The sequence below is a fragment of the Lepidochelys kempii genome, chromosome 24 (genome assembly GCF_965140285.1).
Source record: "Lepidochelys kempii isolate rLepKem1 chromosome 24, rLepKem1.hap1, whole genome shotgun sequence".
Classification (NCBI taxonomy): Eukaryota; Metazoa; Chordata; order Testudines; family Cheloniidae; genus Lepidochelys; species Lepidochelys kempii.
This window is the reverse complement of record NC_136403.1, coordinates 3,217,358-3,233,679: the sequence shown is the minus strand read 5'-3', so window position 1 is coordinate 3,233,679 and position 16,322 is coordinate 3,217,358. Positions and strand designations below refer to the sequence as shown.

General features: G+C 50.9%; 1 protein-coding gene across 1 annotated transcript; it reads left to right on the top strand.

The window, feature by feature from the left end:
* Positions 1 to 2,770: 2,770 nt before the first annotated feature.
* Positions 2,771 to 15,951, top strand: LOC140902662 (uncharacterized). Its single transcript, XM_073322989.1, has 8 exons — positions 2,771 to 2,916; positions 10,178 to 10,393; positions 10,902 to 11,159; positions 11,566 to 11,667; positions 12,331 to 12,369; positions 13,089 to 13,150; positions 13,931 to 14,015; positions 15,335 to 15,951. The coding sequence occupies exons 1-8, from the start codon at positions 2,856 to 2,858 to the stop codon at positions 15,358 to 15,360; spliced, it is 849 nt and encodes a 282-aa protein (XP_073179090.1). The 5' UTR covers positions 2,771 to 2,855; the 3' UTR covers positions 15,361 to 15,951.
* Positions 15,952 to 16,322: the final 371 nt, after the last annotated feature.

The window sequence follows — 16,322 nt, the reverse complement described above, 5'->3', positions numbered from 1 at the left end:
CCTTTTCTTTTTGCGAATACAGACTGACACGGCTGTTACTCTGAAACCATCTGCACCGCTTCCCCTCTGGGTGTAAGGATAAGGCCTTTGTCTGCAGCCATACTGTAAGGCCTAAAGTCTCAGGCCTTCGTCTGCAGCCAGATTAAAAAAAGAGCAGCCGAGCAGCAGCCATTAGCTGAGAAGCAGGAAGTCACATCCTCACATTCCATCTAAATTACATTAAAACAATGTAATATCAGACTGTTAAGAAGGAGACCCCATCCTAATGGCCCCCACTATCCCCAGATAAAGAAACAGATCTTAAGATGGTTAAAGAAAACTTAGTTTGATAGCATCCTGTCTGTCAAGAAATCCCTTATCAACAGTTGTGATTGTGAAATCCTCATTTCTTCATTGTTTTGTCATTATGGTCCCCACTTCCCTATTGTTTATCTGTATGGTCTCTGTCTGGTTCTTTAATTTTTCCTGTCTGTTACCTAATTAATTTTGCTAGTTGTAAATTAATTAAGGTGGTGGGGTAGGACTCGTTAAAGAATTTTGTTACACTGTGTTAGGGTTGCTTAGTAAAATATAATAAAATGATTGGTTAAGATATAGCTAAACAGGACTCAAATTTCACTATATAAACTGGGGTCCAAAAGGAAGTTCTTTGGGAACCGACTCCAGGACACAGCCCCAAAGATCAGAGCTGCCAGACCTCAACACTCTGCCAACGACACTGTGCAGAGACAGGAGCCCCCCAGATGGACCCCGATCCTGACTGGCCAGCAGGGAAAAGTTTGTCTGTCTTCTTGGGAGTGTTGAGCACTGTGTGTAGCATGCACAGTCTGTTTTGGGTGACTGTTAATAAATAGCGGTCAAGTATCAGGGGGTAGCCGGGCTAGTCTTTATCCACAAAAACAACAAGGAGGAGGCTGGGTTGGATCTTGGAGTTGCATCTGAAGAAGTGGGTTTTTTTACTCACAAAAGCTTATGTCCAAATAAATCTGCTAATAAATAGAGGATACAGCTCTTTCACTGGAAAGAGGTCCTGCAAACCCGCAGGGTTGTGCCTGAGCCCTAGGAACAGGGTAAGGGTGGGTGCCCTAGGCAAGAGCGTGTGAGTAACAGAGAATTTTGTGTGGGTAACATGGTCTCTGGGTGCATCCCCTCAGACGTCAGCCCTCCTGCCTTTACTTCTCCTGGCACACAATGCCACAATTCGCCCAAGCCTAGACCGAGCCCTGGGTTACAGCCACTTGCCCCCGGACATCCTGAAGGTGTGACTGGGTTCGGCATGGGCAGTTCTTTCCTTTGAGAATCTGTGACCGGCGTATAATGACCAGACAGCCTCTGAAGACAACAGCACTAGTTATCTTTGCAGGAGGAAAAAAGCTTTTAGAGAAAGAGGTGTTTTTAAAGACCGTCTCCAGCCAGCTCGTCCCCTCCAGTCTCACCATCCCCTGCTAGTGACATAGGCAGGCCCAGCCCCTTCACGCAGCCCCAGCAGGGTCATGTCTCAATTTGGTTCCCTCAAACAAATACCAACCCCCTTTAGCCCCCTGCATACACACACTTGAGTGGGTCCCTTTTAAATCCTGCTCTCGTTCTTTTGTTCTTCTGTGTTCCTGGCCTTTGGACTTTCAAGACAGACCCTGTGGGCTGAACCGGAGTCCTCAGAGCCCATAGGTCTGGTGCTGTCCTTTGCCAACTCAAGTGTTGGCGGAGCGGCCGCTTACCTTGAGCCATTCCCTTCTGTCCTGCCTGTTTCCCCAGTCAGCCCTCTGTTGGGTAAACCCAATATATTCGTACAGTACATCCCAATAGCCAGGCCAATGTATAGGGGTACTGGTGACTGCTTTGATGGTCGTGGGCTCTGAGACTGGGCATGAACGCACCCTTCAATTAACATAACTGTCAGGATGGGTTAATTAGAATCACCTCCCTCCCTGGCAAAGAGGAAAGGGGGTTTTGATCTCACGCAGGAGTCTGGCCTGAGTGGGGAGAAGGTGTGTGTAGAACACACACAACAGAGAGGTGGAGGCCAAAAGCCAAGCAGTAGCCTGAGAGCACAGTGACACCCTGGAAAAAGCTGGACAGCTGTTGGGTCTGGTGTTGGCTACAGAGACTTGGGGCGGCGAGCTCAAAAACTGCCCCTTTCGTTCTCGGGTCCTCCTGCATTTGGAGCAGCAGGATTTTGTACTTTCCTTGTAACTAAGCAAACAAGACAGCATCAGACAAGATACCAGACTCCATCACTTCCTACTTCCCACCGGCATGCCCCCAGGTGGCCCTGAAATCGGACTAGCCACTCAGAACACAAAGGGGCAGCTGTATTCATGAATTATTACCGGGCAGCTCCACATCCTTCCCCTCATCCCTCTTCTCCCTGCTCTGTTCACCCCACCCTCTCCCTTCCCACGTCTTTCCATTTAGCTAATGGAACTGACTAAACCCCACTCTCCTGCAAAATGAGGGGACCACCATGACATTTTCACCCTGATCGCTGTTTGAATGCTTTATCCCCCGCCCCTGTTGTGTTGCCTATTTTGATTATAATATCTTCAGGACAGGGACTGTCTGCGACCCTGCGTTTGTACAGCTCCAAGCACCCTGCCCTCCCTTGCTTTCAGCAGCTCCTTCAGCACTACTGTGATAAACACAAACAATAATAAATGAGACATTGCAATTGAATAAAGCCACCTCTCTCAAACCATCCGCTCCAGCTTTAAACCAGAAGGAGCCCAGAACGCCACTTGTTCTTATTCATCACCCAGATTGCTACATGGATTTCTTGCATATTGTTTAATTCCTAAAGAGGAAGCTGGGGAAGGAAGAGCTTGTGAATTCAGCTGCATGCGGTTGAGTTTCAGAGAATGGCGCCAAAAGAAAGAAGCGTGTGGTGGGTTTGGATCTCGGTGCTGTGTGCTGGAACCGGTGAGTCCAGAGTCAGGGACAGGGGGTGAGGATTGGTGGCTGTTTTCTTTCTAGTGGGCTTTAGTGGCCCTGGCTGCACCTGCAAGAGGATAGATTTGTACTTATGGATGTAGCTGACGCTCACAGCCTCTGAAAGGCTAGGGGGCTTTTATAACAGAGCATCAAGTGAAAGCAAAATCCCCGGAGGATGAATCTGGCCTAGGGGCTAGGGCAGGGGAATGGAAGCAGGACTCCTGGCTTCTAGTCCCAGCTCTGGGAAGGGCAGGTCATCTCATCATTAGAAAGAAGGGAGTTGGAATCTGGGCTACAGAGCTCCACCGATAGGCGCGGGATAGGACGGAGCGTGGTCCAGTAGTCACAAAAGGGAGCTGCGTGGTGGTCCCAGCTTGGTCACTGACTGGTTTGTGACCCTGGACTAGGGTGACCAGATGTCCTGTTTTTAAAGGGACAGTCCTGTTTTCTGGGACTTTTTCTTGTATAGGTGCTTATTACCCCCCACCCCCATCCCATTTTTTCACAGTTGCTATCTGGTCACCCTACCCTGGACAAGTTCCAGAAACACCACACAAGCTGTACCCTGCCCCTGGTCCCCCACGCCTGGGGTCCTTCCTCTGCATGATGCTGTGTAAGAGATTGAAAACTCCCCATAATACAGCTTGGCCAAGCTGTAGGTGTGGTTGGCTACTGGGATTTCTCGTCTGACCCCTAGAGCCATAAACTGACGTCTTAAAACATAAGATTGAATTAGTCTTTTAGCACAGAAAACGACAAGTGTCACTGCAGTGTAGACGTGCCCCAGCATAGCCAATCCGTGAACTCCTGGCTACAGGAGAATCCAATACTCTGGATTATACAAAGGGCTAACGCTAGACAGTTAAACTCACACTTCTTTTTGTTGGTTAACTCAGGTTAGCTAAACCGGGTTCAAATAGCAGTGGAGATAAGGCAGCTCGGTTTCTAACTTGCGTTAGCAGCGCGAGTTCGAGCCTGCAGAGTAGCCCGGGGTTGAACTTGTGCAGCGAACGCAGGTTGAATGAAGAGTCTGTGCGGTGACTGCTCTTTTATTCCCAGTTAGCTAATCAGAGATAAAAACTCTTGTGGGGGAGACCCAGGTCATACAACGTTTCCTTCCACTTGGCCTACAAGTCTCCTTTGCTGGGAAGCCTATAAAAAGAACAGGACAATGGTCAGGCTGCTGGCGACCCAAGATCCCAGCCTATCAGGCTGATGGCTATTGTCTCACGGTTTCCTGGTGCTCCCCCGTCTCTTGTCTGTCTTTCGATGGTCAGCCCTTTGGGGAAGGGGCTTGTCTTTCTTTGCTGTGGATTTATTTGTACAGCACCTGGCACCATGGGGTCCTGCTCCGTGACTGGGGCTCCTGAATGCTATGGTTACACAAAGAAACCACCACTTTGCTTTAAGTTTCCCTGCCTCTGATTTCCATCCACCGACCTCAGGCCTGATTCTCACGGACTCCGATCCACCCCTGGCTACGCTTCGACATATCGCTGCACGCTCCGCACAGCTGAGTCGGGCGCAGTGGGCGAGTTTCCCAACCACCTGTTAGGGTCAGTTTGAGGCTGCTCAGGGTCCTGCTATTTCCATCCGTCCCCGGGAGGCAGCTCGACGCTCCCCTTGTCTTTTGCATGGGCTCTGCGGGAAGCATTGCTCAACGGCACTTCAGCTTCTTGCTTCTAGGAAGGTTGCTCCAGCAGGGGTTACTCAACAGCTGCTTCACCCAACAGGCGCTTCCGGTCAGTCGGAGATGTGGTCGGTCACTCCTAGGGGGCCGCTGTCTAAGCTGCAGAGAGCATCCCCAGGTGCTGTGGCTGCAGTGGAGAGGTTAATCCACCCGGGGAGGGCCTTTTGCGGGGGTCGGGGGGGGCAGCTAAGACAAAGCCTTAGCTTGCAGCTGCACGTCGGGTGTGGCCAAGCTGGGTCATTAGCATCACTACAAAAAGAAAAGGAGGACTTGTGGCACCTTAGAGACTAACCAATTTATTTGAGCATGAGCTTTCGTGAGCTACAGCTCACTTCATCGGATGCATATCGTGGAAACTGCAGCAGGCTTTATATATACACAGAGAATATGAAACAATACCTCCTCCCACCCCACTGTCCTGGGGTGGGAATACAGACTAACACGGCTGTTACTCTGAAACCTAGCATCACTACGTTCCTTTAAGGACTCCAGGTTGTTGCCCGCTTGTATCTGCCCTTGGAGCGAGTAGGAATCTCGTCCCGTCGCCCTCTGCTGCGGGCTCATTACGGGACGCTCGCAGGGGTCCGAATGACAGTGACACGCACGTGATGCCGCCCAAGATGGCGCCCAGGGGGCTCCGTGTCAACGAGACTCAGCCCCGCTGATTGAGACGCGTGTTCTCAGCTTCCCAGAGAGCTCCACCCACAACCGCCCCCGCGCAGCCAACCAGACGCTCGATGCAGAGCACTGATTGGCTGCGTGTGCTCTGAGGGTGGGACACCGTTATAGCTCCGAGATTTGGTCAGCCAGTCAAAATGCACCCCAAAGCCCGTGGTCCTGGACATGCCCATCCCTCCAGCACCAGTCTAGATGGTCAAGTCCCGAGTTCCCATCCGAACGGCTCTTCTCTCCTGCAGGACAGATGAAAATGTAGAGTTCCCAAGCAGACTGTAACCCCTGTTTTCACCTATGGGGGTGCGGGGAACGGAAGTCAGGCCCAGAGATAGGTGCCATGACGGTCTGTCCCTTAGAACAGTGGTTTTCAGCCTTTTTTCATTTGCAGACCCCTAAAAAATTTCAAAGAGAGGCGTGGACCCCCTTGGAAATCTTAGGCCTAGACTGTGGCTCCCCAGGGGTCTGCAGACCAGAGAATCAGTGCCTTAGAGCTGGTTACTATCCCAAGAGGCAAGGGAATGTCAGAAACCTGCATGAGACAGCAGCTTGAATGGGAAGCTAATGAACCCGGGCAATTCTTTCAAACCTCCCTGCTTTGCAATGCAGATCCCTAGATTGTCTTGCATTACCATGCCTTTAAATAATAAAAAAACAAATATTAGCACTTCATATTCAAAGGCTCAGCTGCACCAGGGATAAGCTCTGCAGAAAAGCTTCTGGATAATATTCCCTTAGACTGGGGGGAGGAGGGGATTTCTCAGACCTTGGGAACAGTTGCAGGGCCCAATTCTCCGACTCACACCAGCTTTGTGCTGTTACTCTCCATTTGCACCAGTGAGTGCCTTTTATGGAGTCACCCCTGACTGACACTGGGGTAAGAGAAGAAGTGGGTTTAAGACGTGCATCTGAAGAAGTGGGTTTTTTACCCACGAAAGCATATGCCCAAATAAATCGGTTTGTTTTTAAGGTACCACCGGACTCCCGGTTGTTTTTGTGGATACAGACTAACACGCCTACCCCCCTGATACTTGGGATGAGAGAGAGGCGCATCAAGCTGTTAGTCTCAGTAGCCTGACCTGGTTACTCCGGATGTCTCTAAATATGAATCACCCACTCACACTTTCTTTTGTTTGCAACCATCTCTCTGCATTGAGCACCTAGAATATTTCTGAGCAGTGAAAACCAAGGCTTTCATTCTTGCATTCCGATTCATTTCTACTAGGGGCCTGTGCACGCCGGGGTTAAATGGGGGAATCTGCGAACACGGTATAGAGATACCTCTTTTCATCCTAGCGTGCCCAGGCCCAAAGAGATTAGAGCATGCAGCAGCTCACGGGACCAGCCAGTCTTGTATCATGGTAGATTAGATTGAGTAGGTAGGTAGATGGATTGCACAGGACTGGGGCCAAGATGGGGGGCTGGGGACTGAGCAATGCCTATACCAAGTCCGCACTAGCTGATAACGCCTCCACACTGTCCCGGGGATGCTCAGTTAGCAGGTAGCCTAGGAGAGTTAGTTTCTCTCGATGACCAGTCTGCGGACCGGCACCCATCTCGGAGATCTCTCCGAGGCAGTTTAAGAAGGCAGCAAGCAGTCCCTGGTATCAAAAAGGGTGAGAAACACTGGCCAAGGACACAAGAGGATTCAAGTGTCTGCTCTACCAGAGACTTGCCGCAGGACTTTGGGCAAGTCACTTAGACTCTGATCCTCAGGGGTATTTCGATAGCTAGCGTCCATTGGCAGAGGTGCGGGAAGTAGGGTTGCTGCAAGCACCCCCAGGCTTTATGCGGGTCCCAGCTGCCAGCCCCGTGCCCAGGGGTCCCAGCTGCCAGCCCTGCATGTGGGGCTCCGCTACTGGCCCCAAGCCTGCCCCCAGCCATGGCCCCAGCCTCGGCCCCCTTACCCCATCTGTGTCCCCACCTCCTGGAGGCATGGCCCTGCTCCCATCCCCCGCTCTGAGGGGTGGGGGTGCGAGGTAAAGCATTTTGGGATAGTTTTGCTGGCTTTCAGCACCCCCCCCACACACAAAGCGTTCCAGCACCACTGCCCATTGGGCTGCCAGGCTCTGTGCCTCAGTTTCCCCATGTGTACAGTAAGGGTAATAGCTCTGCCCTGCCTCACAGGGGTGTTGCGAGGATAACCACGTTAAAGATTGTGAGGTACAACCTACAGCGGTGGGGGCCAAATAAGCGCAACTGACAAGCATCACTCTGTCTCCATGCATGCAATTTGTGACGCACTCACTCCTGACTTCTGCAACGTATTTCCTGGCTGCACACGCATTAATAGGATGTGACTCTGTGTCATCCTTATCTGGTATTGGGGGGGGGGGGGGCGCGGCAGAAGAATCTGTGTTTAATATTGTCAGAACGAAGGGAGCATACCATTTCAGAGGTCTTGCCAAATTAGGAGAGATTGACGGACAAGCTGCAATTTCTGCAGTAAGGAAATTGGTAGCCGTACCGTATGACAACAGCGAGAAAGAAAGAGAGACCCCCAGAGGCCTCAATCTAGCCATTGAAAAAGGACAAGTCACTGAGCAAACGCCCACCATGTAAGGACAGTTTTGAAGAGCGTGTCATAAGAACGTCTTAGCAAACACAGATTTGGAGGTCTTTACACATTGAGACACCAGATGTTGGATCACCATTGCCACATGGATGGAAAAATGTGGATGATGAATGACTTCCTGTGTCCTTCAAGGCCCAGTGGGATCTGAGCTTCTACGAGACCTTACTTATGCCTCTATCAGAAGGGGCAGCCACACCATCATCTGTGTCTGTAGTCAGAACCATTTGCCGTGGACAGATCTGTGTACATGCCAAGGCAATGAAGACTGTGGTCACCTGCACGCTCTCGTCAGCGATCAGAATGATGAACAAGGTGAGGATAGCGCTGGTGACCTTTCTAGTCAACATCGTCACCTTTCAATGAGACCTGTATACGTTTATTATTAGATTTTGTTTTACCTTTTAGATTATTGTTGTGAGGCTTTGAGGTCACAAAGAAATCCAATCTTCAGATTATACACAGAGTCATTAAACTAACAAACGAAGAAGTCACCTACTACAGGACAGGCCCAACAAAGAAAAGAACAGAATGCCACTAGCCCTCACCTTCAGCCCCCAACTAAGACCCCTCCAACGCGTCATCAAGGATCTACAACCTATTCTGAGGGACGACCCATCACTCTCACAGATCTTGGGAGACAGGCCAGTCCTTGCTTACAGACAGCCCCCCAGCCTGAAGCAAATACTCACCAGCAACCACACCACAGAACCACTAACCCAGGAACCTATCCTTGCAACAAAGCCTGTTGCCAACTGTGTCCACATATCTATTCAGGGGACACCATCACATCAGCCACACTATCAGAGGCTCGTTCACCTGCACATCTACCAATGTGATATATGCCATCATGGGCCAGCAATGCCCCTCTGCCATGTACATTGGCCAAACTGGACAGTCTCTCCTGTTGGTAACAGCTCATCTTAAGTGATCACTCTCGTTACAGTCTGTATGGTAACACCCATTGTTTCATGTTCTCTGTGTATATAAATCTCCCCACTGTATTTTCCACTGAATGCATCCGACGAAGTGAGCTGTAGCTCACGAAAGCTCATGCTCAAATAAATTGGTTAGTCTCTAAGGTGCCACACGTCCTCCTGTTCTTTTTGCGAATACAGACAAACACGGCTGCTACTCTGAAACCTCTTTCTATGGTAAGGGTACCACCTGACCGCTCCACATCAGAGTGGACATAATGAGCTTCCCAGTGACGTAGGAGCACATATTAAGTCGACCAAATTGGTGGCGGCTGCCGCTGGCCTATTTGTGCTGCCTGAATGGAGCAGAGGGGCAGGATCAGGTGGGAGAATCTGGCCGACTGAATGGCAACGTGGGTTTTACACAGAAGAGAGAGGGGTAAAGGCAGAGCTGGCATTAGCGGATACAGCTTCACTGACCTCCGTTGGAGCAGCAGCAACGGAGGCCAGGTCTGGATTTGTCCCAGAGCTGCCAACTCTCGTGATTGTATCATGAGTCTCACAATTGGAACTGGGCAAATGACTGATTTTTCAGTTCAGTGACCAAACCAGAAATCTAAAGAGTCCGTTCCTTTTGAACCAAACCTGAATATTTGTTCTTGTTTTTCCCCCTCGCTGAAACAAAAATTACAAAAAAAAAAAAAAAAAATTTGTTTGGGTCAAATGAAAGGTTTTGAAAAGGTTGATTTGAATCAAAATGGTTTGATTTGACATTTCCCCTTCACACCCTCCAAAAAAGAAATTATTTTTTTTCCCTCTACAAACTATTTGCTGAATTCGACCCAAATTTGCAAATAGTTTTGGTGTCCTGAAAAAAAAAATTTGGGGGGGGAGGGGGGCAAATTTACCTTTCATTGACATATTTTTGCCCAGCTCTATTCACAATGTTGGTGTTTTTCGAAGCATCTGCTCCTGGAATCCTGTGATTAGGTAATAATCTCCACTTTCTTTCTTTGTTTAATAAACAAACAAACCACATATTTCTGGCCTGCAGGGTTAGAAAGTGAAAAGCCTGAAAACATAAAGCAATTGCACCCTAAAGGCCCAGAAATCAGGAGCCAGACAGAGAGACTCGTAAGTTAATTACTAGCTGAAAAATATGAGATTTACATACGTTTTGTCGATTTGGGGGATCTTGCCTCCTGGTTTTTGAACACTTGGGTTGGCAATTAACATTAATTACTGTATTGCTGTAGTACCTAGGAGCCCTGCTCATGGGCCAGCACCCCACTGACGTAGGCACTGTGGTCATACAGTAGGCCGCGACGTTGGCTGTGTCTGTGACGTGCTAAAGTGCAATTTTTCATTTAAAAACAAAACCTGTCACAATTTTTGCAGTTGCAAGAGCAGCAGAACAAAGACAATCGTCCAAAGACACGGGGCAAAGTGGGCATCTCGGAGGAACAGCGAGCTACTTCACCTGGACAGCAGAGAGAAGAGACAGAAATGCAACCTGGATCGCGACAAACACAGCCACCTCCGCAGAAGGAGGACCCACAACGCCCAACACAACAGTTCTCATCCCAGTAAAGGACACCACTGGGCGCAAAACCAGTAAGTCTTGGGCAGAGAGCTCTGCCCACCGCATTCAGGGCGAGTCCCCACTCCCCTCGCTGAGCTGTTACCCATGAGGGAACCCACTCAGGTAAGCCAAACGGGATTTCTTGCAGAAGGGGACGTGGCAGACTAGAGCAGGTTGGGAAATGGTTTGAATGACTCAGAAATTTGAACTGGGCATAACTGTAGCCACACAGGCCATCACAATACAGATGATAAAAATTAGGTCCTATGATTTACTCCCTGACTGCAGTTACAGGCAGCTGCACTTGCAGACACTGCAATTGGATCTGCCACACCTGTGCCTAGAGCACTGGATTGGGACTCTGAAGACCTGGGTTCTAGCCCCAGCTTTGCCACTGGCCTACTGGGTGACCACTGGCAAGTAATTTCTCCATGCCTCAGTTTCCCTATCTGTGCAATGGGCAGGATGATCCTGACTTCCCTTTGTGAGGTGCTTGGTGAACGAAGGATGATGATGATGATTGTCCCCGTGTCCCAGCAGGGCAGCTGTCAAAGCCAGAGATTGCAATCCACTCCGTGGAGGGGATCTGCAATGTCACCTTGACCTGCACCATGCGGGAAGGAGGCAGGGACATCACGTACGTCTGGCACCAGCCCGGGAAGAGCCACGTTCTGTCCACGGAGCCCATTCTCCGCATCACCCAGAAGCCACCTGATGGCTTCCTGAACTACACCTGTACCATCCACAACACGGAGAGCAAGAGTTCCAGCATGGTGTCCCTGAGCAAGCACTGCGATGGTCAGGCTCAGTATTCCCACCCACAGCTCAGTACACTTCCTAGATAGGTCTGTGGCCTACTGGTTAGAGCACTGGCTTGGGACTCAGGAGCCCCAAGTTCTACTCCCGCCACTGGGAAAGTCACTTCCTGCCTTGCCTCAGTTTCCCTTCCTGCCCTTTATCTGATTTGACTGTAAGCTCCCTGGGGAAGAGGCAGCACCCAAGGGCCAGCCCTCTAGGTGCTACCATTACAATATAAGGCACAGGGCAAAGCGACGAGCGGGTTTATGGCAGTGCACTATCCGGAGACCTTCCAAGGCTGCTCTGAATCAGCCCAGCTCTGTTGCCATCCCTGGAGCTGTCTGGATTTACACCAGCTGAGGAGTTGGCCCTGGCTGTGACTCAATTCCTTCTCTTCCCTTTGTAGGAGCCTCAGCTTCCAGCTTGATCAAGTACTGGGTCCCGCCAGTGTTCATGGTCATTGCGTTGATCACCCTGTATTTCACGTACAGGAAGACCACAGAGAGAGGTGCGGGGTGTGGCCTGGCTCCATGGGCCTGGAATTTCCAGGCCCGACTCTGATCTCAACTGCCCTGGTGCAAATCCAGATGCACTTCAGTGAAAGGCCGGGGGGTGACTCTGAATTAGGCAGGTCAGTTGCCTGGTTTTAAACCGGACGGTCCTTCTTTTGGGGGACCGACACGGAGACAAACCTGGACTGCGCATTGAGGTCAGGCGGGCTGAGGTGCAGTGGTGTTCTCTGTGCAGCGTGACCTTGTATGCCCCATGCTGCAGGCATCCACAGCCCTTCGGGACTGACGCGGCATGCTGGAGCCCCAGCAGGGTCAGAATTTAGATCCTGCTGCTCCCAAACCTCAGGCCCATGCCATCTGAGCTACAGGAGAATCCCCATCAGTGGCTAGCCACATAGGGTCTATGACACCATGAGGTAATTTTTATTTCATCCAGTAGAGGGCAACGATGCACTCCCACACTAGCCAGCTCATTAAAGGAGTCAGGATTGAAACTTCACTTTAGAGTCTCCTGCCACAGCCATTTGCCCCCCTCTCCTCGCCTCCCTTGGTCATCCTCACCACCGCACTGCTTTCTTGGGTGAATGCAGAAGAATGTAAAAAAACATTTATTCCGCCAGTGATTTCACTTAACGCCACTCTTTGGTTTTGTTTCTCAGAGAGCCGCAGCAGAGCCGGGTCCAGTTCTCAATCCTCGGGTAAGATTCACTCCAGCTTCCATTCTATTCACACTATGCTGTGCCCATCATTGTGGTATCTGAGTAATGAGGATCGGTGGGTGCCCAAGGGCCAGAACCTCAAAATTCTTTAAGGGCCTAACTCCCACCGATGGCCTGATTTCACCAGGATTTAGGCACCTATACGACTTTAAGATCTGGACCCAAGTGATTTAGGAGCACAAATCTCATGGACTCTCAAGGGGATGGTCTCTCTAATACCCTGGGACCAACATGGCTACAACAACATTGCAAATAAGATTCCCCCCCCAGATTTCCTCCCCCCCCCCCAGTCATGGTCTATTTTCCTTTCCCTTCTTTTGCACTTTCCATTCACTGCGCATTGCCAGTTTTGATTGCTCAGCACACTTAGGGCTAAATCCTACAGACATGTATTAGTTATTCATATTGCAGCAGAACCTGGAGCTTTGGTCACGGACCAGGACCCCACGATGCTAGGAGCCGTACAAACACAGGAAACAAAGACAGTCCCTGCCCCAAGGGTATTTAAGGGCCTGACTCCCGTTGGCCTGAATTTCAATGGGAGTTAGTTGCCTAAATCCTTTGAGGATCTGGGGCTGAGTCCCCATTATCGCTCTGAGCAGGAACGGGTGTGGAGCAACAAATTTTTAAATAACCTGCTTTTCCTTGGCTTGTTTTTCTTTGTGGGTTCATTACCAGCCCAATGCTTTGTATTTCAGACTCTGATTCACAAGACAATCAAGCGGTTCACAGTGCAGCCCATGTTAACCCCCATCCAGAGGTAGGTCCCTAAGACATATTTTCCCTCCCCAGTGAAATTGTTAGAAAAATCCTTACTAATCCCTCTCCCCTCCTGCCACCCAGCAAATGACCATCCGCACCAGGATTAGAATCCGGCTCGCTCTTTGACGTAGCCCAGCCAAACGGAGAGAGAAGGCAGGAGGCCGAGAGTCCAGAATCCTGCCTTCTGTTCCTCTGCCAGGCTCCCCATCGGACCCTGAGCAAGTCACCTCGCTAGGCCTCAATTTCCTCATCTGTAAAATCGTGAGGGGGCGCAAGTGATCCAGACCCTGCTTTGGAAAGCAGCTCGCATCCAATAGATCTCAAAGCGCTCACCCCACAGCACCACTTATGGGTCTCTAACGCAAAGACCCCACGGCTTAGAAAGCCTCGGTGTGAGCACTTGCACACGAATGGGTCTTTATTCCTAGATTGCATTAAACCATTTTTTCAAATTTAGGGCCTGATTCAGCCCTGTGTTAATCCAGTTTCATGCCAACATACCTCCCCTGATTCCAGCAGACCTGCACCAGTATAAAAGTGAATTGAAACTATGGCCCTTAGTTCTCATGGAAGTATTGCCCAGTGACAGACACCTGGGCCACTGCACCTGTGTGACTCAGTTTCCCCACATGGGAATAACAATGCTTAGCCAGAGTGCAACGAGGCTCCACCCATTCACATTTGGGAAGCATTTCAGAGCTAGGCAGGAAGCAGTGGGTTAGCCTATTCAAACACACAGGCGAAGATCCATCTGTCATGGCTGTATTTTGTATTGCAGGCGTGGAATCGGACTGGTGAGGAGACTCTAACCACCAAGAAAAATGAAGAAGCTCTCGCTGACCCAGATCCTTCCCCCCAGCCAGGCAAGAAGTCACAGCTCCTTGGTTTTACTTTTTGAAAATAAGCAACAGCACTGATTGAATTGCCCCTGGCCGTCAGCTGCTAAAGAACTAGGGTGAAATCCTGGGCCCCTGATATCGATGGCAAAACTTCACACTTAGTTCTAACTGACTGCAGCACCATGACAGTTGCTCTGTCCAGGGACTCCTCTTGTACACCCTGCTCCCAGCCTGTGTCTGCTGGGCTTTTTGTCCTGCTCTGTCGCTCTTTCTCGCTGGATGTCTCTCTCCTCCTGCCATGCCTGTCCCACCCACCCACACACCCACTCCTTCCCCCAAATGCAAAATCCCCTCCACCCAGACTTTAGACTTCTTGACTAGCCTGCGGACACGTCTCCATCTTGGAGACAGCGAGGAGCTAGGGCTGGATGAAGGGCAGCTGCCAAACAGATGCACTTAAGAGGTTTTTAACCCTCCCACGTGACACACGTGCACTTTTCATCCATTGCTCACTAAGAGCTGGGAGTTATTAATACCCAATTAGCAAGGGGCATCGCCTAAGGCTGCCTCTCCCCATCACACCCTGGGTGACCTACCTTGACAGTCAATCCCTGGGTGATAGCAGTCCTGCCGGCTGGGGCAGGGTCCCAGCCCTCCGGCTGTGCCTCTGAGGGAGCCCAGCCCTTCCAGAGAGCCAGAGCAGCCCAGAAAAAATGAAAAGCACTCCCACAGCTCCCTGAAGACCAGTCTCCACCCAGCCGTGGGGGGATGCAGCCTTTCCTACCCTCCAAGGAAGTCTCAGCTCGGCACACCTGAGGCCCCAGGTGCAGCAGGTGGGCCTGCTTGTGACCACAGGAGGTCGTTAACCCCTTTCTGGTTTGGGGGCGGAGTTGTCTGCCTGACCGCCAGGCTGCCGGGCCTTTGCTCACGCCATTTCACTGCTCTTCTTTGCACCAGCACAGAGCAGGGATAACCCAGGTGGGAGAGGAGAATGAGGCCTTCTCAGGCCTGACCTATCTGGGCTCCAAGCGCAGAGGAGTTTGCAGGTCACCAGGGAGGCTCTGAGCAGTGCCCAGAGATGAGTCGTCCTGATGCAAACTCCACAGCTGACCCCAGCCAGTCAGGCTCCTGGAGAGTTGGATGTGGGTTTATTCCAGAACCTCGGGCCCGGGCAAGACGGCTGGTTTTCTGCTTCTCTTGCCATCTCCTATCCTGTGCCCAGCACCCACGAGTTGCGGGCGGCTGCATGCTGAAAGGGAAGTGCCTGTGGAAGCCTTTGAACTCTTCCTTGGCTTCCTTCCAGCTCATTTTCATGTGGATTTTGCTTCTCTTTGATTGAACAGAACACAGCACAGCCTCGCCCAGCTAACCCAGGATGCCAGACCCAGCAGCGCCTCCTAGCCCCCCAGCGTGATGCCAACACATGGAGAAACCACAGGGGCGTTGCTCACTTTTGAAGAAAGCTCTGGACGCCAATCCCACCCCACCCCACCCCAAATCTTCCCCTTGTCCCCTGATGAAGAAGAGAGGTGACAGTCAATCTCACCTGTTACATGGCACTTTTCTCCTGTAGATCTCACAGTGCTTTGCAATTGGGTGTGCATAGCAACAGCCCCGTTTTAGAAGGGGAAACTGAGGCACAGAAAGGCGAAGTGACCCTGCCTATCAAGCCAGAAATAGAGTGAGGAAACAGAACCCAGGAATCCTAATACCCTGCCTGGCACTGGACTATGTTGCCTAGCTTTGGATTGTGGTGCTGCTCCCTTGTGGATGGCAAACTTTGGCCCTGATTCTCCATAATGTGAAGCACGTGTCCAAATCCTAGCAAGACTGGGGACTGTTTTTGGTTCCGGGAGTATCAAAACTGTAGAGCAATCTAATGGGGGTGGGCTCACTCGTGTGCGCATGTGTGTAATACACAGGATTTCATCCAATAAAGTCATATTTAATGTTTGAAACACAGCTGGCCCTTGATTCTGGAACTGGTGGGAGTTTGGGGTTTGCAAAGAGAGCAGGATTAGGCCATATCTCAGTCCCAGGTGAGCAGCCCGTCTCAGCCACTTGCTAGACCGCTGCGAGGGAACACTGCCGCTGGATTATTTAAGCCTCTGGAGCCTGATCACAGCCCTGGGGCACAGACCCTCTGTCTAGCACCCCCTCCTGAGGGGCTGCTGACCCACCCCCCATTGCTTAAACATGCCCTCTGCCAGAACCCCACCCAAAGGGATTACCACTGACCTCTCTCAGGGGCGCACGCTGGGCCCTGGATTCTAACCCCATCGTTGTCAGTGAACAGAGAAAGCACAAGGGAGTAAAGTCCCCACAGCCCAC